Source organism: Prorops nasuta, unplaced genomic scaffold (assembly GCF_024137725.1).
Source record: "Prorops nasuta isolate Cenicafe-Biocafe unplaced genomic scaffold, Cenicafe_Pnas_1.2 PNAS00022, whole genome shotgun sequence".
Classification (NCBI taxonomy): domain Eukaryota; kingdom Metazoa; phylum Arthropoda; class Insecta; order Hymenoptera; family Bethylidae; genus Prorops; species Prorops nasuta.
In genome coordinates this window covers 1,753,384-1,777,906 of record NW_027116819.1, presented here as the reverse complement: position 1 = coordinate 1,777,906, position 24,523 = coordinate 1,753,384, and the positions used below count along the sequence as shown (strand labels likewise).

At 32.0% G+C, this 24,523-nt stretch overlaps 1 protein-coding gene across 2 annotated transcripts in view; it reads right to left on the bottom strand.

The window, feature by feature from the left end:
* nclb (no child left behind) overlaps positions 1-24,523 on the bottom strand; it is a 288,007-nt gene that overhangs the window by 207,965 nt on the left and 55,519 nt on the right. For both annotated transcript variants that reach the window (XM_066740055.1, XM_066740054.1), the window contains exons 6-7: positions 6,668-6,842; positions 6,348-6,506 (exon numbers count right to left, since the gene is read on the bottom strand). In XM_066740055.1, coding sequence (XP_066596152.1) covers positions 6,348-6,506; positions 6,668-6,842 — 334 coding nt within the window. The remainder of the gene's footprint in view (positions 1-6,347; positions 6,507-6,667; positions 6,843-24,523) is intronic.

Sequence of the window (24,523 nt, the reverse complement as noted above, 5' to 3'; positions counted from 1 at the left end):
TCGTGCAAAAGGAAATAAAAAGGATAGCAGGAAGTGTTTCCAATGTAATAAAATGGGACACATAGCTTCAAAATGCAATATGAAGAAATCCACGACAGAAAAAGTAGAAGTTGATATAAAAGGAAGTCAAAGTCCAGAGAATGAAGATAAGAGAGGATACAATGCATTCATAGGTACAAATGAAAGTAACTTATCCATACAGTCAGAAGCTTGGTTGATGGATACGGGTGCGAGTGATCATATGTGTTGGGACAGAGAACAATTTGTGGAATTAAACGACAAAATGTCAAGAAATTGTGTGTCATTGGGAGATGGTAAAAAAGTACAAATACAAGGTGTTGGTAAAATAGAAGTCAGTTCAAGAGTGGGAAAACAGGTATATAAGACTATTTTGTCAAACGTATTACTAGTACCAGAGATTAAATTTAATTTATTTTCTGTGGGCTGTGCTCTCGACAATGGGTATTACTTAAAATCAAACAAAGAAAAGTGTGAGATATATGACAAGCAAGGAAATATTCGAGCAGTGGCCCATAGACAAAAGAAGTTGTATCTAATGGATTTCGTAACAAGCAAGAATAATCAAGCCTATGCAAGCATTGAATGCACAGGAGAGAAGAAAAAGAAAAAACTGTCTGAGTGGCACAAATTATTTGTGCATCAGAATATAGAATATGTCAAGAAGTACCTTAAAATGAGGAACATACAGTATATAGACGACAGTGCAGAGTATGTATGTGAAGATTGTTTAAATGGAAAACAACACAAAAAGCCATTTGGAAGAAGCACATCTAGAGCAACCAAAAGACTTGAACTAGTACATATGGATCTATGTGGACCCATGGAAGAAATGTCAATAGGGGGCGCTCGTTATTTTCTTTTGCTGAAGGACGATTATTCATCGATGAGATTTGTATATTTTATAAAGTACAAATCCGAAGTGAAGAAATGCATCAAGAAATTTATAAAGACCATGGAAAGATCAGCGGAGTATAAAATTAAAATAGTCAGGTCAGATAATGGCTTAGAATTTATAAATAAGGACCTGAAAGACATGTTTGATGATTTGGGCATTATACATCAGAAATCTGTCAAATATACGCCAGAGCAGAATGGTAGAGCTGAACGAGAGATGAGAACGTTGGTTGAAGCTGCTAGAACCATGTTGGTGGGTATGAAGAAGAATCTTTGGGCAGAAGCAATTAATACGGCAGCCTTTACTTTAAACAGGACTGGTCCAAGTCAAGTAATTGGAAAATCTCCTTACCAATTATTTTATGGAAAAGACATAGATATGGAAATACTACATATATTTTCAAAATACAGGAAAGCTTGAAGTAGTAAAAGATATAGTTTTTATCAAAACAAAATCTTTGACTAACTCAGAAAAGGAAAGACAGGTTCTATCAGACGAGATTGAATATAGCCAAATGAATCTTGAGGGTGAGGAAAACCAAGAAAGAGATATGGAAGAAGAATACTCTGAAATTAATGGAGGGAGCGAACAGGATTTAGACAATTTCAGAGAGGAACCCATAAGTGATGAATCGAGTATAGCAGAGAGATCTATGGAGGAACAAGGGACTCAAGTCACAGAAACATCTCCAAGAAGACTGAGGGATAGAAATTTGCTTGGAGCGCCATGGAAATGGCAAGATTTCTTTACAGCAATGATTGCAATTAATAATGAACCAGGATCATATGAGGAAGCGATACAAGGAAGCGAATCTACAAACTGGAAGAAAGCCATCGACAAGGAAATCATGTCGCTAGAGGAAGCAAAAACTTGGAATCCAGTGAAGAGATCAAACGAAGGAGAAACCATAGACTGTAAGTGGGTTTTTAAGAAAAAAACGGATGAGGCAGGACACATAGTATATAAAGCAAGGTTAGTTGCTAGAGGTTTTAGTCAGAGAAATATAAATGAAGCAGATATATATAGTCCTGTAGCAAAAATGCAATCAATTAGAATTTTCCTTGTTATATGTAATGAATACAAATTGAGAGTCTATCAGCTGGATGTGTGTAACGCGTTCTTGCATGGCGACATAAAAGAAAAGGTATATTTAGAAGTTCCAGATGGTTTGAGAGATACTATAAAATATCGCAAACAAAATATTGTATTAAGACTTAATAAATCTTTATATGGACTCAAAGGCTCACCGAAAAACTGGAATGAGAAATTTCACGAAATAATGATGAATCTAGAATTTAAGAGATGTGAGTTTGAATATTGCATATATACTAAAATAAATGGTCAGAACAAAGTATATATACTGATCTTTGTAGATGATTTGTTAATAGCTGGAACAAAAGAAAGTGAAGTTAAGATTATTATCAATAGGCTAAATTACGTATTAAAGATGAAAAATCTAGGAACTATAAACTATTTTTTAGGTATTAAAATAGAACAAAATCTAGAGGAACAGACTATAACTATGAATCAAACCAGATATTTAAAAAATTTGATAGACAATCTAGGAATGGGGGAGTGCAAACCTATTACCACTCCAATGGAACAAAACTTCGACCACAGTATATTAAAAAGAGATAAGTCAGAGTCATTAGAAGTAGAACGAAAGTGTCGAAGTACAATAGGGGCCTTGATATATGCTACCTCATGTACTAGACCGGATTTGTGCATAAGTGTAGGAATTTTAAGCAGGTATCAATCATGCGCTAGCGAGGAGTTGTGGCAAGCTATTAAGCGAATCATTAGATACATAAATGGAACTATAAACTTAAGCTTAGTATATCGGAAAAATAAAGATAATGAACAACCTAAAATACAAGGGTATGTCGATGCTGACTGGGCTAACGATAAGGTTGACAGGAAATCTACCTCAGGTTTTATATATAAATTTTCGAATTGTACTGTCACATGGTTGTCAAGAAAACAAAGTACCGTTGCATTGTCATCTACTGAGTCCGAATATGTCGCACTAAGTCTAGCAGTAAGCGAGGGAATATGGCTAAAAAATATAATTTTAAGTCTTAAAATAGTTAATGATATACTACCATTGGAAATATATGAAGATAATCAAAGTGCTATAAAGGTATGCGGCAATCCAATGTACCATGGCAGGCTAAAACACGTAGATATAAAAATTCATTTCGTAAGAAATAAAATAAAGGAAAACGATATTAAAATAATGTATTTACGATCATGTGATCAGACAGGGGACATTATGACTAAACCCCTAAACAAAGTTCTATTTGAAAAATTTAGAGATAAGTTAGGTTTGGAATATGTATAAGATAAAATGTAAAATCATATTTGAACTATCATTGAGGGGGCGTGTTGATAATGGGTTGGCAGCAATGATTACTATATGCGGGTTGGCAGCAATGAGTAGTATGTGCGAGTTGGCAGCAATGATATTTAAAATATGAGAGTGCGTAAAAAAAGGGGAGAACGTTTGCAATACGTTAGTCGAAGAACGTGGATACCAAGTGTAAACCTTTGTATAAGTTAAGAGATGTATTAAAATAAAGAGTGCAAAGATCCGTTGGAATATAGACTTTATTTTAACAATTTCATCAAACGTCATCCTGAGATAAGTTAAGGAAACCAGAGTCTACAAGCATTATGGGGTTGTAGGCTTTAATAAGCCACAAGTAGATCAGTTTTATGAGAATCTCTCCGATGAATTTAATTTTGATCCATCTAATATCTTTAATTGTGAAGAAACTGGTGTTAGTATTGTTCACAAACAAATGAAAGTAGTGACGTTAAAAATTAATTGTCAAGTTGGCAAACTAAAATCTACAGAGCGAGGCAAAAATGTGACGGTTTTGTTTTGCATAAGTGCTACCGGTTACTTTATCCCTCCTTATTTCATATTTCCTCGGCAGAGGATCAATGAGAGACTAATGATCAATGCTCCACCAAATAGTATAGCTATGGCACAACCAAACGGGTGGATGAATGCTGAGTTTTTTTTTAAATGGCTTCAACACTTTGTAAGATATTCTAAACCTTCTAAAGAACACCCAGTGCTACTTCTTTTAGACGGACACTGCAGTCACAAAGATCTTGCTGTTATAACTTATGCAAAAGATAATCATGTGCGTATGTTAAGTACGCCACCCCATACAACTCATAAGTTACAACCCTTGGACAGAGCTTTCATGAAATCTTTTAAAGATGCATATTCCGAGGCATGCGAATCATGGATGGGAGCTAACACCGGATTAAGAATAACAGAGTATGAAGTAGTTGGAATGGTAGCATAAGCTTTTACATTTGACGCCCGTTTAGAAATAGCCAAACCTGGATTTCTATGCACGGGAATTATGGCTTATAATCCAAATGTCTTCAATAACTTAGATTATTTGCCATCCGCTGTAACAGATGTTCCAGCTAAAGATAAAAAGAGTGTTGAATCACAACCATCAACAAATAGCACTATTGTTGATGAAATTCACAAAGTATCCCCTGTCCCAGATGCTTCAGCAAGAAGAATTACAAATAGGCGACGAAAGGTTGAAAAAAGTGAAACTTTGACATCCTCTCCTTACAAAAAAGAGCTTGAAAATAAAACTATCACATTGAAAGCCTCTAAATTCAGGGTAGCAGCTTTTAAAGGAAGATAGACCAACGATCTTGGAAAAATAAAGAATTCTAAAAAATTATCTGCTTCATTAGCAAAATCTCAAACAGAGGCTACCACTTTTTTGTTGTATTTAGAAAATAATGACGAGGATTGGATTTTATGCCAAATGTGTAATAAGTGGGTACACGAATCTTGCACTGATGTCGAATCTGGTGAGGATCATTACATTTGTGATTACTGCGAATAAAACAACAAAATATATTTTTATTAATAAATATATAATTAATATTAATGTTCTTTAATATAATTAAATAAAATAGGTACCTAGTCAATTTTAGTAGTTGCTCATTTTACCTATTATAATAACCAGAAAAACTATTTCAAGACAAAAATAATGACTGTCCGAAACTAGAGGACTCTTTTATGATCTGCTATATAATACTGTGAATCTTAAATATCAAAATTTTACAGTTTTACCTTATTTTAATATTATTTTTATCTTAGTAACATTATCTTATATAATATAAATTAGTTTCTATTAACTTAAAGTGAGATGTAGAAATTATTGATCACTTTACTTAAAAAAAAGCTTAAGTGTCCGATACTAGGGAACTTCCCCCTAATTATATGTTTATTAGGTGACTTATAATATTGATTATTTTTTTATGGTGCAATTAATATTTATTTCAATATATTAAAATAAAAACCTGCACCAATGTTGAGTTCTATAGCTTAATTTTAAAAGAGGCACAATTTACTTTATGATAAATTTTATTATTTTAAAAACGTTTCCTTTATGAATAAGATTTTCTCTCTCTCACTCTCTATTTCTCTATCTAAAAATTAAATATTGCAATTATTTGAATTTTAAATTCAATTTTCATATAAAACATTTTACTTTATACAATTAATATATTCCTTACAGCATTAACTTGTTAAATTAGCAAAAACTATTATAAAGATAATTGTGCCTTCCTTTAAAATTAATGTACAGACCTCACCTTAGTAGCAATTTCTGTAAGCAGCTTCTGTTTTAGATATGGACCTTTATTGTTTCCACCATGGCGGGGAATCTGGCCTACAGATTCTGTTGTGCATAGACTTCCTACAAAATATCAACACATTGTATACACATCCTGTAGAAGTTCTGCAAGTAAAAAATTGTGGTCAATCGAGTTTTTTCAACTCTATAGAAATATATTATAGATCTGAATTATATAAAATATTAAGTATGAGTTGATCAAAAAATTGAAATGCGTTTTTTCCTAAAAATCGTAAAATTTGCTGAGGTTTTAACCTATAGTGTACCATACAACTTAAGTAACTAAACTAAATACGAAAAGCAGAAATACTGAATTAATTTTTACAATGGCTATTCGTTGATCGTCATTTTCTAACTTGTAAAGTCCTACAGAATTTACATACAATCTGTCGGCAGTCTGTTGAAAGTTTCTGCATTGCAGAATCAGTAGGCCAGATTCCCCTCTATAGCGGAACAGAAAAGGTCGTGTGATCCGCTGGATTTCTGTAGGCAGTCTGTTGCCAAACTGTATACATTTTGCTTCTAAAGCAAATTTGGTGATCAAATTTATTTTAAAGTATAAAAAGTAATTTTAATTGTACGAGAAAAAACTCGATTTTTTTTCATCACCACAATTTTGCTATTATTTATGTGAACGTTATTCATTACTTGCAATTATAAACAATAAAGACCTTATATCGAGAAATTCTTTCAATTAGTTTCATGCTTTCATATAACTAAAGTTATATTTGAATACAAAATTTAGTTACTTGTCAGCGCATCCTGTTAATAAATAATGTGCATTTGATGGATTCCACGCAAGACTTTGGACTTTTTCGTTAAATGAATCAAACTTGGTAACAGGTTTAAGGCATTCCATATCCCATAATAAAGTTGTTTGATCCACAGAACCGCTAGCCAAAATATGTCTATTAAATAAAAAAATCATTAAATAAATAAAATCTGATAAAAAGTAGTTTAACCCTTAATCAGACACATCGGAATATTTAGCATACTTATAATATCAGCAAGGTGATCCCATGCGCCTAATTAAGGGTCAATTAAAAAACAAACAACAAAGCAAACTAACACATAGTTTTGATTCCATACTACATCTAATACTGCATCTCTATGACCGGATCTTTTTGTGTTCTTTTTCTTATTACCCTTAGCACCAAGTTTAAATGCTGGTTCTAAACAGTCTATTAGGTCCAAATCCCATATTTCTATTATTGGTGTCATATTGCCTATAGCGCAAAAATTTCCTGAAAAAAATTAATATTATATATATATGTACGTATGTATATAGATTCAGGCATCTGACATGCCCTACAGCTAGAATGTGCAAAATAATAAATCTTCGTAACTGTAAGAAATAGTAACTTTTGTATAACATCTTTATGTATACAAGTAGAGAAGAGGTTGTAAAAAGTCACTCAGATCTCTAAAAACACTGATATATCCTACACAGTTGCCAAAATGCATTTATTCTTACATCCATGCTCTGAGGCACCTTAAAAGCTTCGAGCTTTATAAAACAGGGTCCCCATAACAAAAAGTACATCATATACACAATAGCAGCGAATTTTCTGTTTAAATTTAGAAAACTTGGTGAAAATGTAATGAGAAACTACTTTATGTGAAATAGGGTCACGGTGCGTACTATAAATATGATATAAGATTTCACACATTACATGTTAAATATTCAGGAAAAATGTGCCCTTCAATAAATCAAATTCTCTTAGTTTTTATTTCAAGTAAATGAGCTGCCATTATTTTTATTATAAAATTTTGAACCTAACTTATGTAAAATAGAAATTAAATATTTTTTTATTAAAATATTTAACTATACTCTTGAGCTCAATCGGACAAATCGATCATTTTCTATTTTCTATTATTTAATCATTTTTACACGGAAACCTTGAAAATATCATATATTTTTCTTCAAGAAATTCTTATGTGATTTAAAATAGTAGGGATTAACTAAAAGATTTATTACAATTTTAAAAATCTCCAACAACAGCTTATTACATAAATATTATAATTTCTAAGAAAAAAAAAGCGAAAAACATTTTTTTTCAGCAAAAAATGTTACAACAAATATCGGAACCACAAGAAGTATATTTTATTACGTTAATCAAAAGAGGAGGATTAAACTATCAAGACACAGGGTAGTGTCTCGACAGCAAGTACATATTGCCGAGCGGGCCGAGCTCTAGTGTGTAACTTATACAGCAAGTTTGGCCGTACCAATTTTCAAACCGGTTTATCTCCGTGAATGATACTTTGTTATGATTTAAGTAAAGTTTTTTTAAAATGATTTTGAATAGGCTTTCATTTGAGACCATGAACATCACAAATGGTTCATGCCATCCAGAGATCTCACACTCTGTTATCCATATTATTGCCAAAATTAAGATTAGATCTAGTTTCTTCTTCCAACATTAGAATATATGTTTCGACTATTTTCCCTAGAAATATTTGTTTCGAGTTCTCGACACCTGATGTCGGCCGAACAATTGATATCATTTTCTCACTACTATCTACCTAATTTTGAACTGTTAGAATCTTGTCCGGTGCTGCTTTTAAAATAATGTTATGTTTATTGAGATAATGTTGTTCACATAAATATAATAATTAATTGTTTTGTGATTTTGTATGTGATAATATATATTTTCCACATTTAAAAAATTTTAATTAGTAATGACAGAAGGAGAACACAATTAGATAAGTATAACATTATAATTTACAATACAGGATGCAATATACTTTATGGTAGTTTGTGGAGTTTCTCTCTCTATTGCAGGTTGAAATAAAATAAAACATTCTTTTTTTTCATTGCTAAGAATAGAACTGACTGGATTTACTGATACTTAAAACATTGCTAATAAGAAGTTTACATTGAACACAAATTTGCATTGTTCATTATCAGCAGCATATTAGTAGACCAAATTTGTTAAGTTAATCGAAAATATCATACACTATACTTTCAGGCATTGAAATTATTAATAAATTGCATGTTTTACTTTTTAGTTTCTTTAAATTGATATTCCAACTTTCCAAAAGGCTGTAACCTACACCTGAACAATTTGTCAGGAAACTATATAGCTTTCTTATTACGACGACAAGATTTAAATAGACGAATATATGCTGATTGTTATTTAATATTCAATTATAATATAAGAGAATATTAAAACCAAATATTAATCTACACTTCGAACTCTAATCAGAATAAAAAGAAATCAAGAGACACGGTAGTATCTAGAGGGGAAGTACATAAATATATAAAAATATATAATAAAATATAATACATATAAAATCGTGGAGACGCTACTTTCTCTTATTCAGCAACTTTAGCCACCCTAATCTCAACAAATTTGTTGAACTACCTTATCTTAAGAAACATGGAAATTAGAAATTCGACCAAACTTTATTTAGCCTTTAAAGTTCCGTCTGGGTGTTTGACACCCAATAGCCATTTTATACATTCTCCATTTATACTAAATTTTATATATCGGACTTATTATGCCATTTAGTATAATTTGCCACATCTACATCTTAGGTTAGTAGTGTAGCAATGCGGTTCCGATGACAGGGAGTGGGGGTAGCTGTTTTGTGGTGTGGAAGGGGGATGGGTGGGAATAAGACTCTCTTAGTATGGTAGTGGTGGGGATGAGGAAGGAAAGGGTCTTATAGTGGGATCGAGTTTGGTTAGAGAGGGAGGGTTTTTTTTCAGCCTATGTCACAATTGGAAGGTCTTATAGTGGGACCGAGTTTGGTTAGGGAGGGGGTATTTTTCACCCTATGGTATCGTTGGTTAGTTATCCTACAGGGACCCTAGTTGAAGGAAGGTTTTTTCACCCCTCGAAGTCGATGGTTAGTTACCTTACGTAGCCTAACTATTTTCGACTCTGCTACACAGATAAACTAGCTTGAGTTAATTGCTAGTTCTAGTAGTCACCGCTAGGTGACTGCCTTCCTTAATCTTCTTTCGCGCTAATGGTATTTTAATATTACGTAATTATACACACGGGTGAACTAGTTCAATTTAATTGATAGTACCAGTAATTGCCGCTAGGTGGCTACCGCAATCTACCCTTTTCTCGTTAGTTAAATTGTAGATAGCTATTGTGATAAGTTGCTGATATCTTGCAAGGAATTAACTTTCCATCGAGCATGGAATTATAACTTTGCATGGTTTTAACTAAACCGATGCAAAGAATAACAAAATAATCTTTAAATGAAAGGATACAATTTTAATAGTCTCCCCTATTGGATAGAATAACAATTTAACATCAATTTCAGGAATAATAACATTTTTGCTAGGACATCTTATTAATACCTAGCTCTTACTAAACCTAGGTATCTTATAAAAGAGATTGTGTGCAGTTTCAAGATTTTCTCAGTTCAACGTGCTACTTCACTATGTCGATAAATAAATTTGGATCTGGTTTCAATACAGGTAAAGTGAGAAATTATTCCCACAAAATTGACAATGATACGTTAAAGTTTGATAAAAAAAGGAATGCATTTAATGCTAAGAAAAAAATAATTTCAAACTTAGAGTGTGATGTTACTGATGAGACAAGTGCTGTGAATATGGCTGCTCTGTTACGTAATTCGATGACTGTACGTGATAGCTTAATGAGGGAATTGTTTGAATACAGTGAAAAGCTAACTCACTATTACCTAAAATGTAACCGCCTTGAGAAAAAAGTTACAACTCTGTTGAAAAAAACTGATGAAATTGATGAAATTGATGAAAAAATTAATGATATTAGTGAAAGAATTAATCAATTGAATGATAAAGTCGATTATATTGAAAATAAATTGGATCGAAAAGTTGAGGCATTACGGAAAGATATGTATGGTAGATTGAAATTGTTGCAAATTATATCTCTAATGAGCACCAAAAAGAGGAAATCACGACTGCCAATGAGAAGAAAAGAGAAAATGATTGGAATTATGCTCTAAAGAAACTTATATTACCGCCAGTGATTGATGAGCTAGTGTAAACATAATACGTAGTGGAATAGTCATTGGAAGTGAGGAGAAGAAACAATTGGTAGAAGAGTTGCATGTGCCTGCCAGATGGAATTTATTTATATATATATACATAAATTTATACAAATATATAAAATGATTTTTTTTTTACAATTAAACTTATAATTAAACATATATACATAAAATTTATATATAAATGATAGAGAAACTTATATATATTTTATTCAATCATCTGAAACAAAGAAATTCAGTTAATATTTTACAAATTGCAAGCTTAACTCATGATACTTACATCTATTTGTTGCTGTACCAATCGTGCGAAAACGTTAGCTTCTTGATACACACAATGTATCCGGCTTCTTTTCACAATCGGTATACAATTTTTCATGTAATTTACATGGAGTCTGACAGGTTGAATGTGACGTATTAAATTGTCGAATTTCGGACAGCCGAAATTTTTTAAGTTAGCATTTGGGATATCCAGATAATTTAATAAATCCTGTTCTACGTGCCCGCCTTTATACGCAACGATTGGATATTCACATTCATATACACTATTATTAACAAATTTGTGTACATCCTCCTGGGTAAACTTCTCATATCCCGTGTTGCCATATCTAATTCCATGCACATTTTTGAAAACATAACTGACACTTTTTCTGTCTGAAATACTCAGACTTCTAAATGAATCACGGATGCGAAATGCTGCATAATATGTTTTCCAAGAAATTAAATTTTTAATTACAATTTCCTTATAAATAAATTTCTTATTCACCATAAACCCATCAATATCAATGATATGGGTGATATATAGAAGATTATCCATTTTAAGTCGTATACTTGTAAAAGTGAAGAATAAAGTTATACTGAACTGTTTTCAACGGAGTACACGTTAAAGCAATACTGATGCCTGTCCTATGATTTCTTCGAGCGTTTAAGCACTGTTAGGGAGGTGTCAACAATTTTTTTAATCTACGGTAGGAAGATGCCCATACTACTCTTAGAAGAACGGAAACGTCATTGGCTCTAAGAGAGAATGTTTTCTGCCCTATGCTACATGTAGTGGGCGGTAATTCTAAGATGCTTTAAGGGTTGACAAAACTTTTGTCCTACGGTGGGGAAATGACTGACCTGCCACTCTTGGAAGAACGGAAACGTCATTGGTCCTCAAGAAAATATTTATGACCTATGCTACGTATAGTGGGAGATAGTTTTGACCTATGGTGAGGATAGTAGGAGGGATGAAGAACAATTAGCTTGAAGAGAGGGAGAAATTTTCATGACACATGCATATTTAAATAGTATTATTTTAGTATAAAAAACGTAGGCATAATGGCACCATCGTTCGTTGATTTTCAAGGATTCCGTTTGACGGATAAGTCATTTATAATCAAAGAATTTGCTGTTATACAAGAACAAAAAGTGTTCCATATTTTATTTTCACCGCCCTATTCATATTCGTGGCTAAGTGAAGAGGAGCGAAAGCGGACAGAGTAAGTATATGAAAATGAAAAAATATATATTATTTTTGTTTAATATAATGTTTCTTTTTTAGCTGGTTCTTTCTAAATTATCACGGCTTAAATTGGGCGGATGGCTACTCACCCTACTATAAATATAAAGATATTATAAGGAAGTATATTTATGATGATGAGGATGAGATTTTTGTGAAAGGAATTGAAAATACAAATTGGTTAAGAGATATTTGTAATTTAGAAATAACTAATGTAGATAATTTTATGTGGGGGGATTTTGATTTAGAAGATAGCTTGCATAATTCAAATCTTCCAGCATGTTTGAATCAAGAAGGTGTGTGTGCCTTAAAAAATGTCTATTATATGAAATATATGTATGAGCAAAAATCTGGAATATATGTATAACTGAAAAACGCTTGCATCTATTTTCTAACATGTCGTTACCTGTCCTCAATGTTCTCTTACCCCCTGAAGTGTTTCAGAGATCCTTTATCTGAAGAGCTCAGTTTCCTACCCACTTTTCCTCAGTTCCTGATTAGTCCTCTCGAAGAAAAGAACAAAAGATGTCTCTACGAAATAGAGTTTTGAAAACGCAAGAAGAATATCGCGAGTGGGTACGCGAATGTCGTGAATATATGCATAAACTCAGAATCTCTAATCGCAACACACCTATAGGCACGCTGCAGAAAAATTTTGCAGAAATTGCACAAATACAGTGTCTTCTACTTAGAGCAGCTAAGGATAAGAGTTATTGTTTGAATCATGCTCTCAAGAATCCTGACTTAGGAAATCAGCATAATTATCATGAGTGGGTACGCAAGTGTCGTGATTATATTCGAAGTTTAAGAGATGCTAATAGATCTGCAGCTCCCGATACAGTACACAAAAATCTGGCTGAAATAACCACTATCCAACGTCTACTTCTGCATGCGGCAAAAAATAAAAAATCAATTGGAGTGAGAAAGCTTATTTGGAAAGATCTCGAGTTTTCATTTAAATCTCGAATATGTAGCGGAATGGTTGTAAATTATAATTATATAGAACCACGTGATTTTCTAACAGGTGCAAAAGACTTAGTACAGACCTACACAGAAAAAGTGTTTAATAACGTGAACGCAGTTAAGATAAATTGCATCTTTAACGGCCAATTTATTTGTAAAGAGATTAGTGATATTAAACATATCTCAACCCGCAATGCAGTCTTATACAAAACTGATAGTTTTAGTGATTGGTACAATTCAAATATAATAGACAAAATTCTAAAAGAATTGAGTGAGTTTCAAGAGCATGATAGTGGATGGGCGTTGGAAAAAATTCTGAATTTAATTATAAATATAAATTATTATAACCCACTGCATATAGATTGTGCAGTCGAGCTTCCAGAATCTATGAAGAATAAACAGGCTGTGATAAACATTCACAGTGATGATAATACATGTTTTGCATGGGCTGTAACGGCAGCACTCTATCCGGCAAAACCGAATACTTATCCCCAACGAAAATCTTCATATCCTCATTTTACAATTGTTTTCGACGTTAGAAGTATAACGTTTCCGACTAGATTAAAACAGATTCCGAAATTTGAGGAAGATAATGATGTCTCTATTAATATTTTTACTATGGTGGAAGGGACTGAGAGGAATGAGAATGCAATCATAGCACCTCTACAATTAACAAAATGCAAGAGGACCAGGCACGCTAATCTTCTTCTTCTCCTCGAGCATCAAGGAGCAGCAGCACATTTTATATGCATCAGGAACCTTTCCAGACTGCTAAATGGACAGCTTACTAGAGGAAAACGCTCTCATCTTATTTGTGATCGGTATGTTTTACTGTCTATATATATATATATAATTACTGCTTCTATATTCTAATATTACTTTTTCCCTTTTATAGTTGCTTACATTATTTCCACAATGATGAGAAACTAAAATCGCATGAACGTGATTGTGCGCAACTGAATAAAAACATCCAAATTGTGCTACCTGACAAGGACCGTTGGGTTTCCTTCAATAACATGAAGAACAGTGAGAGGGTACCATTTGTCATATACGCTGACATTGAGTGCTTGCTTGAAAAAGTTGATCAAACGGATGACGATATTGGTATTTATCAAAAACACATACCTTTTAGTATAGGTTATTATTTTAAAAGCGTTCGTGATTCAACGCTTTCTAATTATAAATCATATCGAGGACTTGATTGTATTGAATGGTTTGGACATGAGCTTGATAAAATGGCTAGTATAGCGAGTGAAAAACTGAAAACAGTAGTACCTATGCATAAATTAAGTATTAGTGAAAATTCAAGGCATTATACTGAACCCAACTGTCATATATGTAAAAAGCCGTTTCTTCCAGATCAAATACGTGTTCGCGATCATGATCATTTAACTGGTAAATATAGGGGACATGCTCATAATAATTGTAATTTAAACTTTAAAGATTCACATGTAATATCAGTAATTTTTCATAATTTATCAGGTTATGATGCGCATTTTATTTTCGGTACAATCGCTAACTTGTATGAATGTTCAGTACATTTGTTACCTGTACATAAGGAGAAGTATATTTCATTCACTAAATTCATCCGTAAATATAATATACAACTAAGGTTTATCGATTCTTTCAAATTTATGGCATCTAGTTTAGACAAATTGAGTTCATATTTAACGAGATCACAGTTAAAAAATTTAGAGTCAGAATTCTCATATTTAAACATAGAACAATTTAACCTTCTGACAAGGAAAGGTATTTTTCCTTACGATTACATAGATAGTCTGAACCGTCTGGAGGAAACTGCTTTACCTCCACGCGAGATATTCTATAATAGATTATCCGATAGTGATATTAGTGAGGGTGCGTATAATCACGCTAAGGAGGTATGGACCAAATTTCAAATACGAACACTTGGGGAGTATAGCGATCTCTATTTGAAAACTGATGTACTATTGTTGGCTGACATTTTCGAAAATTTTCGTGATAGCTGCATGCAAACTTATAATTTGGATCCTGCTCATTATTATACACTCCCAGGCTTCACTTGGGATGCAATGCTCAAACATACAGGAAAAAGATTAGAACTTTTCACTGACGTAGAAATGCTGCTTTTTGCAGAACGAGGCATACGTGGTGGTTTAAGCCAATGCTCGCACCGCTATGAAAAGGCTAACAATCGGTACATGCAAAACTACAATGCCGAGGAACCTTCTAAGTATTTAATGTACTACGATGTAAATAATTTGTATGGGTGGGCAATATCTCAACCGCTACCTACTCACGGATTTCGCTGGATTGAAAATGTTAATAATTTGGATATCTGTAATATACCGATAGATTCACCCGAGGGTTATATTTTAGAGGTTGATTTAGAGTATCCAAGCATGCTTCACGATAAACATTCCGACCTTCCATTTTGTCCCGTACGTGATGCCCCACCGGGTACACGTCAGAAGAAGCTACTTGCAACTTTAGAAAATAAGGAACGCTATATTATACACTATCGTGCTTTACAGCAATGTATGCGTAATGGTATTGTCTTAAAACACATTCATCGCGTTTTAGGATTTCAGCAGTCCACCTGGTTACGTAAATATATCGATCTGAACACTAGTTTGCGTGCAGCATCTAAAAATTAGTTTGAGAAAAATCTTTTCAAATTAATGAACAATGCGGTGTTCGGTAAGACTGGAAAATGTTAGAAATAGAGTTGATGTGAGACTCGTGAGTAGGTGGGAGGGAAGATATGGTGCTGAAGCAATGATTGCTAAGCCTAATTTTCACAGTCGCACTATATTCAGTGAGAATTTGGTCCCGATTGAATAATCAAAATTAGCAGCTAAATTCGATAAGCCTATATACGTAGGTATGAGCATTCTTGATATTTCGAAAACATGTTTGTATGATTTTCATTATGATTATATGCTTCCTACGTTCGGTAGCAAATGTAAAGCGTTATATACCGATACGGATAGTCTAATATACAGCATTGAGTGTGATGATATTTACACTATTATGAGGGAGAATCTTGCTAAATTCGATACAAGCGATTATTCTCCCAACAATCAGTACAATTTACCTCTAGTGAATAAAAAAGTCCCTGGGCTGATGAAAGATGAGAATAATGGGCAGATAATGACAGAGTTTATTGGACTGAGATCAAAAATGTACACATTTAAAGTACAAAATAAAATTATCAAAAAAGCTAAAGGTATTAAGACTTACGTTGTTGCTAGAAACATAACCTTCGAGGACTATAAGGAATGTTTAACAAATTTTACTGTACAAGTCCGCAATCAAAATTTAATTCGCTCAAAATTGCATAATGTTTATTCGATTGCACAACGGAAAGTAGCTCTCAACCCATATGATGATAAGCGTTATATCGTGCACGGAACTGTATCGACTCTACCATGGGGTCATTATAGAATAAATTAATTATATTTAAATTGAATAATTTTATTAATAAATAATGTTTTTACAAAATATTATCTTTATTTATCCATGAATTATGTATATTATCGAATCCTAACCACTTCACAAAGACCTTATCACCCTATAAATTAATTATATTTAAATTGAATAATTTTATTAATAAATAATGTTTTTACAACATATTATCTTTATTTATCCATGAATTATGTGTATTCTCGAATCCTAACCACTTCACAAAGACCTTATCACCCTTCTTACGTAATACCTTCTCCACTAGATATACATTAGGATTAGCAGTTTTTAAAAGTTCATATTCGTAGAATCCTCCGTATATATCAGTACCACTAGAGTCTCTAAGTAAATATATAACAGGATTTGTTTTCTGCACTTTTATAATTTCAAATATTTCAGTTGTCCAATTGGGTGTGTATCCCTTTGCGAATACATTCTTGTATTTACTGATTCGTACAAAATCACCTACTTTGAACTTGGCACGACCAACAACCTTTATATTATTGTATACTGTAGTCAGGAGCATATTAGCATGATCTGGCGTCACATCAACTGGTCGCATTCCTATAGTACGATGTTTTCTTGCGTTGTAGTCTTCAACTAGTCGCTGCAGTATGCCTCGCCACTTATAATTTCCATTCAACGTAAATCGTTTCCACATTTCAGTCTTCAGCGTGCGATTCCAGCGCTCAACTATCGTAGCTTTCAATACGCTGTATGTTGAGTAATGATTTATTCTACGTTTCTTTATAAGCGATTTGAAATCACTATTATAAAACTCCTTGCCATCATCTGTCTGCAAATTTTTGGGACATCTCCCACTTTTCAGAATCTTCGTAAATGCGGATGTCACTTCCTTGCCAGTTTTGGTTTTTAGTGCTACTGCCCATCCAAATTTCGATAATGCATCAATAACTGTGAGAATATAGTGGTAACCTCCGTCAGTATAATTCTTCATATCAACCAGATCTGCTTGCCAGAGGTCATCGAATCCTCGTATTATAACTCTTCTACGTTGAAAATTCCGTCTTGCAGGTACATGCAGTTCTTCGACCAATTTTTTCTTTTCTTCACTATCCATAACTCTTCAGGTATGTGTTGGGTTTACAAGGGTACATCGAGCAGTGATGGTAGTAAAAGTTTCTTTTTCCTAATAAAACTCTTTGACGAATTATTTCAAGAAGAATTCTCGTTAGCATGATTCTCCCCATGAAAAATAGCCCTTTTTTTTTTTTAATTCTGCATTATCTTCATTATATGTTTCTTTGATTCAGCATCTTCTTTAGCCTGATTCTCCATGAAAATTGATGCATATTTCTTTAAATCTGCTTTATCTTCAACATGTTTCTGCATGAAAATTCTCAATTTCACTTGAAAATCATTCAGCCTTAACTCGGTTTCATCCAGTCTTAACGCAATACTTCGTAAAATATCACTGTTTTCTTGCATTTCATTTTTAAGGTTCTCACGTACAGCATTCATATTATCCAGCAGAACACGCATATTCACAGCACATTTCTCATCAGTAGCAGCAAATCCTAAATTTGAAATAATATTCCCCTTAGCATTAAATGCATTCATACGTTTATCAAATTTTAATGTTTCATCTTCAGTTTTGCGGAAATATTTTCTCACATTACTGGTAGTGGAAATACCTCCAAATTTATTTATCGACATTGTGAAGTAACACAATCAACTGGGAAAATATGGAAAGTGTAATCTCTTTTATAGGATAATCCCACAAAAAACAAGCTTCGCTTGTAAAAAATGGACGGCAAGTACATAAGTCGTATCTAGCATGATTAATATATAATAATATAAAATATTTTAATTAAAAAAAATAGTGAAATCCAAATGTTAGGCAAGTATAAATTTTTACCATGGCGAAAATTGAAATTTGGAAAAAAGTAAATAGCAATACAAAAATTACTTGCCGGGCCCGTTGTGTGCAGTCGTATTAAATAGCCACATTTATAACTTACGAGAAGCAACGCTTATATAGCAAGATAACGACTTACACATGGATATTACGGGCCCGGCAAGTAATTTTTGTATTACTATTTACTTTTTTCCAAATTTCAATTTTCGCCATGGTAAAAATTTATACTTGCCTAACATTTGGATTTCACTATTTTTTTTAATTAAAATATTTTATATTATTATATATTAATCATGCTAGATACGACTTATGTACTTGCCGTCCATTTTTTACAAGCGAAGCTTGTTTTTTGTGGGATCTTATAACGTTTTGTAAGAATATAGGAATTAAAACTAAAAAATTGTTTTAACTAATTCAATCTTACAAAACATTTTCCAATGTTGTGATCGTTCCATAATGTAACGCTTCAATTCGAGATATTAATTTATTAATCTAATAAGTAAAATAAAAAATACTACAATGATGAGTTCTTATCATAATTACACTTTTAGATGCATTTAACATAGGATTCAATGACTGTTTGAATTATATTTTCAACATCTTATACCCAAAATCACCTTAAAGCCTTTCGCTTTCAAAAATTTATTTCTAAATTTACCTTCAAATCCACCTTTTTCTTAGTTGTTGCTCTCACTATCATCTTTGATTTATGGCTCTTTCCCTGATAAACTAGTGACATTTATATATTCTTTTCATTAATATCAACTGTAAAATATATACCAGTTAATGTAATGGAAGCCTATGTTTTTAAGTGTACTGCTTTCAGTTTCCTGAAGTTACACACTGTATGCTCTATTACATGTGAAATATTGAAATCATGAATTCCTTTCATATTTACACATCTACAAGATTTTATTATGTTTTTCATCAACTATATGAGTTCTAAATCTAAAATTGTATGCCCAAAATCACCTGCAAATCCTTCCCTCTCAAGGATTTTCTTATGAATTGACTCATTTTTCCACCTTTTTCTTAGCTGTCACTCTCAATATCAACTTTGCATTATGGCACTTTCTCCAGCACATTAGTGCCATTTATATTTTCCTTTCATTATATATAAACTAGGAAATACACCAACTCCTGCAATGGATGCCTCTCTTCTTTAGATATATAGTTTTCAGCTTCCTAAATTTATTCACTGTATGCCCCATCACATGTAAAATATTGCAATCATGAATTCTTTTCATATTTAGAGAACCACGTGATTTTGTTATAATTTTCATCAACTATGTGATTTTTAATTCCAAAATTGTATACCCAAAATCATCTACAAGCCCTTCACTTTTAAGGATTTGCTTGGAAATTCATCCCTTTTTCTTAACTGTTACTCCCAATATCAACTATGAATCAGGGCTCTTTTTCAAGCAAACTAGTGCCATTTGTATTTTCTTTTCATCAATATAAACTAGAAAATACACAAATTAATGCAATGGAAGCCTGTATTTTAGATATACTGCTTCCATTTTCCCAAATTTATTCACTGTATTATTTATCGAATGGAAAATATTAAAATGATGACTCCATTTCATTGTTTCACATCTAGATGATGTTTTCATTATACTTATTATTTAATAGACATATATATTTCAAAAGTTTATGCCCAAAATCACCTGCAAGCCTTTCATTATCAAGAATTGGCCTCCAAATTTGTTAATTTCTCCACCTTTTTCTTAGATTTAACTCTCACCATTAACTTTGCATTATGGGTCTTACTATGGCAAACTGATATCATTTCTGATTTCTTATATTTAATATTACAGCTCAAGCCTGCACAATGACACAATAAACACGTTATTATAATTCAATCTGAAATAAAATCTCACTAAGTTTCAAAAAATATATTATATATTATATTATAAAACTCAATGTTAAACTTATAAGAAATTAAATAATTTTTTTGCAGATAATAATAATTTCTTTCTACTCTGATTAGGGGAGCGTAGATAAATATTTGGTTTTAATACTTTTTTTATATTATAATTGAATATTAAGTAACGATTAGCAAATATTCATCTACTTTTCTTTAATCGTAGTAATAAGAAAGTTTTATTGTCTCCTGGATAATTGTTTGTATATATGATATAACTTATCGTACAGTTAAATTCCACATTAGTTTAAAGAAAAAACAGTTAAACATATATTTTGTTAATGATTTCAACACCTGCAAGTTTAGCATATGATTTTCAAATACCTTAACAATTTCTTGCAATTAATATGCTCCTGATAATCACTGATGCACATAAATGTTGAAAGTATACATCTTCTTCGCACAGTGTTGAAAATATGTAAATATTGATTTTACTTCATCCAGTCAGCTCTATCCTCAACAATTCAATTAGAAATATTCTATCTTAATTTATCTGAAAAAGAAATTTCACAAAGTACCACAAAGTATACTAACATCCTGTATTATAAAATATAATGTTATACTTATCTAATAATTGTCAACTTCTTATGTCATTATTATTCGAATTTATTTGTCATTTTAAAAATTAAACTCATTCACTAACATGATAATGAACATTCTCACTGCATTAAATTTACATAACCTTACATTACTATTGACAGTTAACAAGTCGCCGGATTAGTTATATCGATTACATCGAATTATTTGCAAGTTCACAACTATAGTTTCGTCGTTGAGTATAGTTTGTTGGAAGCGATGTGAAAATGACGTCACTTTCCTTAGCGGCCAACTTCAGCCCGAGACATACAAAATCAGCCTCGGACATTCACTCGGGAAGAAAGAAGGGAGAAGAATTTTAACTTCGGCATATATATAGCTAACAGAGTATGAGATCTCTGGATTACGTGAAACGATTTTAATGTTTATAGGCTCAAATGAAAGGTTTTTCAAAACCATTTTAAGTAAAGCTTTACTTAAATTATGACAATTGATCATTCATAGAAATAAATCGGTTTGAAAATTGGGACGGCAAAACTTGCTGTATAAGTACACGGTAGTGCTCGGCGGTATAGACATGTCATTTTCTACTTTTATATGTACTTGCCGTCGAGACACTACCGTGTCTCTTGATTATGTAAACATTTTGTCTAATTTTTTGTAAAATGCGTTTCATGGGTTAATGCTGTTAAAAAACATTGATTTTTGATGACTAATCCTTTTATTCCTGTATCTTCTAGAATCTCTATCTTTATCTCTCTTCCTGTTTCTATTACTTTGAAATGATTAGTTTCTAAGTTAAAAGTACAGGCTTTAAGCTCTACCTTAAGGATATATTGAATGCATTTTAATTTCTTAAAATTTAAATATTTCTGTTAATGAGCTCTTACGTATATTTAGATGGAATTTTTGGTAATATTAATATATTTTACAATAAGATATATTAATATTACCAAAAATGATATCTAAATATACTTAAGAGCTCATTAACAAAAATATTTAAATTTGAAGAAATTAAAAATGCATTCAATATATCCTTAAGGGAATGCATTACGCGTCGAAAAAGTACTTCCAAATTATATTCTACAATTTTAAAAATTTGAATATTTTCATAAGGACCAAATTGGCTCGTATTGATCTGCTTAATTTTTGTACAGGCTTAATTTTTGGATTAAAAAAAAATTTTTTTAATCGAATATTAATAATAATATTTTATTTCCTATCAATAATTTCGAAAAGGGGAGCCATTACGACGCTGCGCCAAACTTCAACGAGTAATTTGAGACTAAGAAAAACCAAATATTCCAATAAATGTTGAAGATTTTGTGGAAATACTATTGTAACGCAGCAATGGTAAATTTGCAAATTTTTCCTTGTTGCGCTACAACAGTATTTCCACAAAATCTTCTACATTTACTGGAATATTTGGTTTTTCTTAGTCTCAAATTACTCGTTGAAGTTTGGCGCAGTGTCGTAAAGGCTCCCTTTTTCGAAATTATTGATGGGAAATAAAATATTATTATTAATATCCGATTAAAAAAATTTTTTTTTTAATTAAAAAAATAAGCCTTTACGTTAATTAAGAAGATCAATACGAGCCAATTTGGTCCCTACGAAAATATTCAAATTTCTAAGATTTTAGAAGATAATTTGGAAGTACTTTTTCGACGCGCAATGCAACCCCTTAACCCGCCAATAGGCGCGTGCTTTTTTTTTACGTAGATAGGCGCGTGGGGTGCCACGGACACCCCATTTGTTTTTCGTTATTAGACGTAAAATATTTACAAATACAGATTTATTTTTCAATAAATATCATCTATGCGAAGTTCCCTTTGGTATACAATAGCAATTGCATTTCTTTACATTATTTGTATTAATTAAACGCTAATATTTTTAAGTGACTGCACAAATTTTTCGCTACGTTACCAATAGATTTCTATTTTTGGGGTGTTCTGAACACCCCGCGCGCCCATTGCCGGGTTAAGGTAGAGCTTAGAGGCTCTACTTTTAACTTAAAAATTAATCATTTCGAAGTAATAGAAACAGGAAGAGAGATAAAGATAGAGATTCTAGAAGACACAGGAATAAAATGATTTGTCATCAAAAATAAATGTTTTTTAACAACATTAACCCATGAAACGCATTTTACAAAAAATTAGACAAAATGTTTAAATAATCTTATCATATTCAGATATGTCAGAACGAAAAGGGGCGGAGATACCGACGTAAAAAAGGAGAAATTACTCAAGATACGGCTATAATGAATTATTGCAAATCGTTATTTAAAAAAATATTAACACGGGAAATAAAGGTTGTAACAAGTGAAAAGATAAATTTCACTATGGATCCATATTCAAGGACCCTTAAACTAACTAAAGCTACATCATAGTGTGCAATATTTGAAGAATGAAGAAATGACATGCAAAATAGTCACAAAATATCATTTTTCTATGTGAAATCCAGTTTTTAACTTAAATCCTTCGGTGGCACGGGCTTTTACTACCTAAATCGGCTAGACTCTTGCAAACCTCATTTTTATCTGATTCTATACTAAGTAAGATATAGTTAACAAACAAACAAAAATAATGCCTTTTTAACGGACACTCTAATATATATATATATTAGTTTTAAAACAATGTTGGTGCATTTTTGCTTTAAAGAAAATGAAAAGTTAATTTTTCCTTTGCTTTTAATTTTGCCCTCCATTCTAATCAATTTTAACTTGAAATGTCCACCATTTTAACATTTGGCTCTGGTAACCCTATGTATGTGTGTTACTTATTTCAAAAAAGTTTAAAATAATATACACACATAAATAGTAATACTACACTGATTAAAAAAATAACGATTTCATATGTACTATTTGTGTTTTTGTTACACACATATTAATTTATATTCTTTTAATATATTTAATATTATTGCATTAAATAATTTTAAAAAATATATATAATTTGGTTTCATACCTTCTATAACACATAAACTGATTCATTTGCCTATGACAAAACTTCCCTTTTATTCATTTCCACTGTTATTTCATTAAATTTGATCTATATACAAGGTGAGGCAGTTAAGTTGTCCCAAAGCATTAATACAAAAAGACGTATATCTCTTTAACTGTGACAGATATTTATTTTTCACATATGACCTTTCTGAAACAAATAGCAAGAGGCTTCGAAAAGGTCCTATATACAAATGGAATACCTTTTATAGTTAAAGAGATACGCGTCTTTCTACATCCATATTTTGGGCCGGCTTAACGGGAATCCGTATACCGACATTACAGGGCGAAAACTATTTCGCATGCAGCGTCGTCATTTGTTGACGGATTGTAAAGTTATTACAGGTTTTTAGAAATGCCAGAAGCTTATCTACCAAGTTACGTTAGGACAATTAACAAAAAATGAAAAAAAATTTTTGTTTTAATAAATAAATTAACATTATTGAGAAACCACAATTAAATCGCAAAATCCCCCAACGTACTTTACTAATGTTCATACGTTTCCGAAAAGTCCACAAAAATGCAAATCTGTCAAGAAATGACGATGCTGCATGCGAAATAGTTTTTGCTCTGTAATGTCGGTATACGGATTCCCGTTAAGTGCCTCACCTTGTATACCTTTCATTATATTAAAAATCATTCAGTAAAATATACTAATTTAAGAAGGGGGCGCAAAAATGT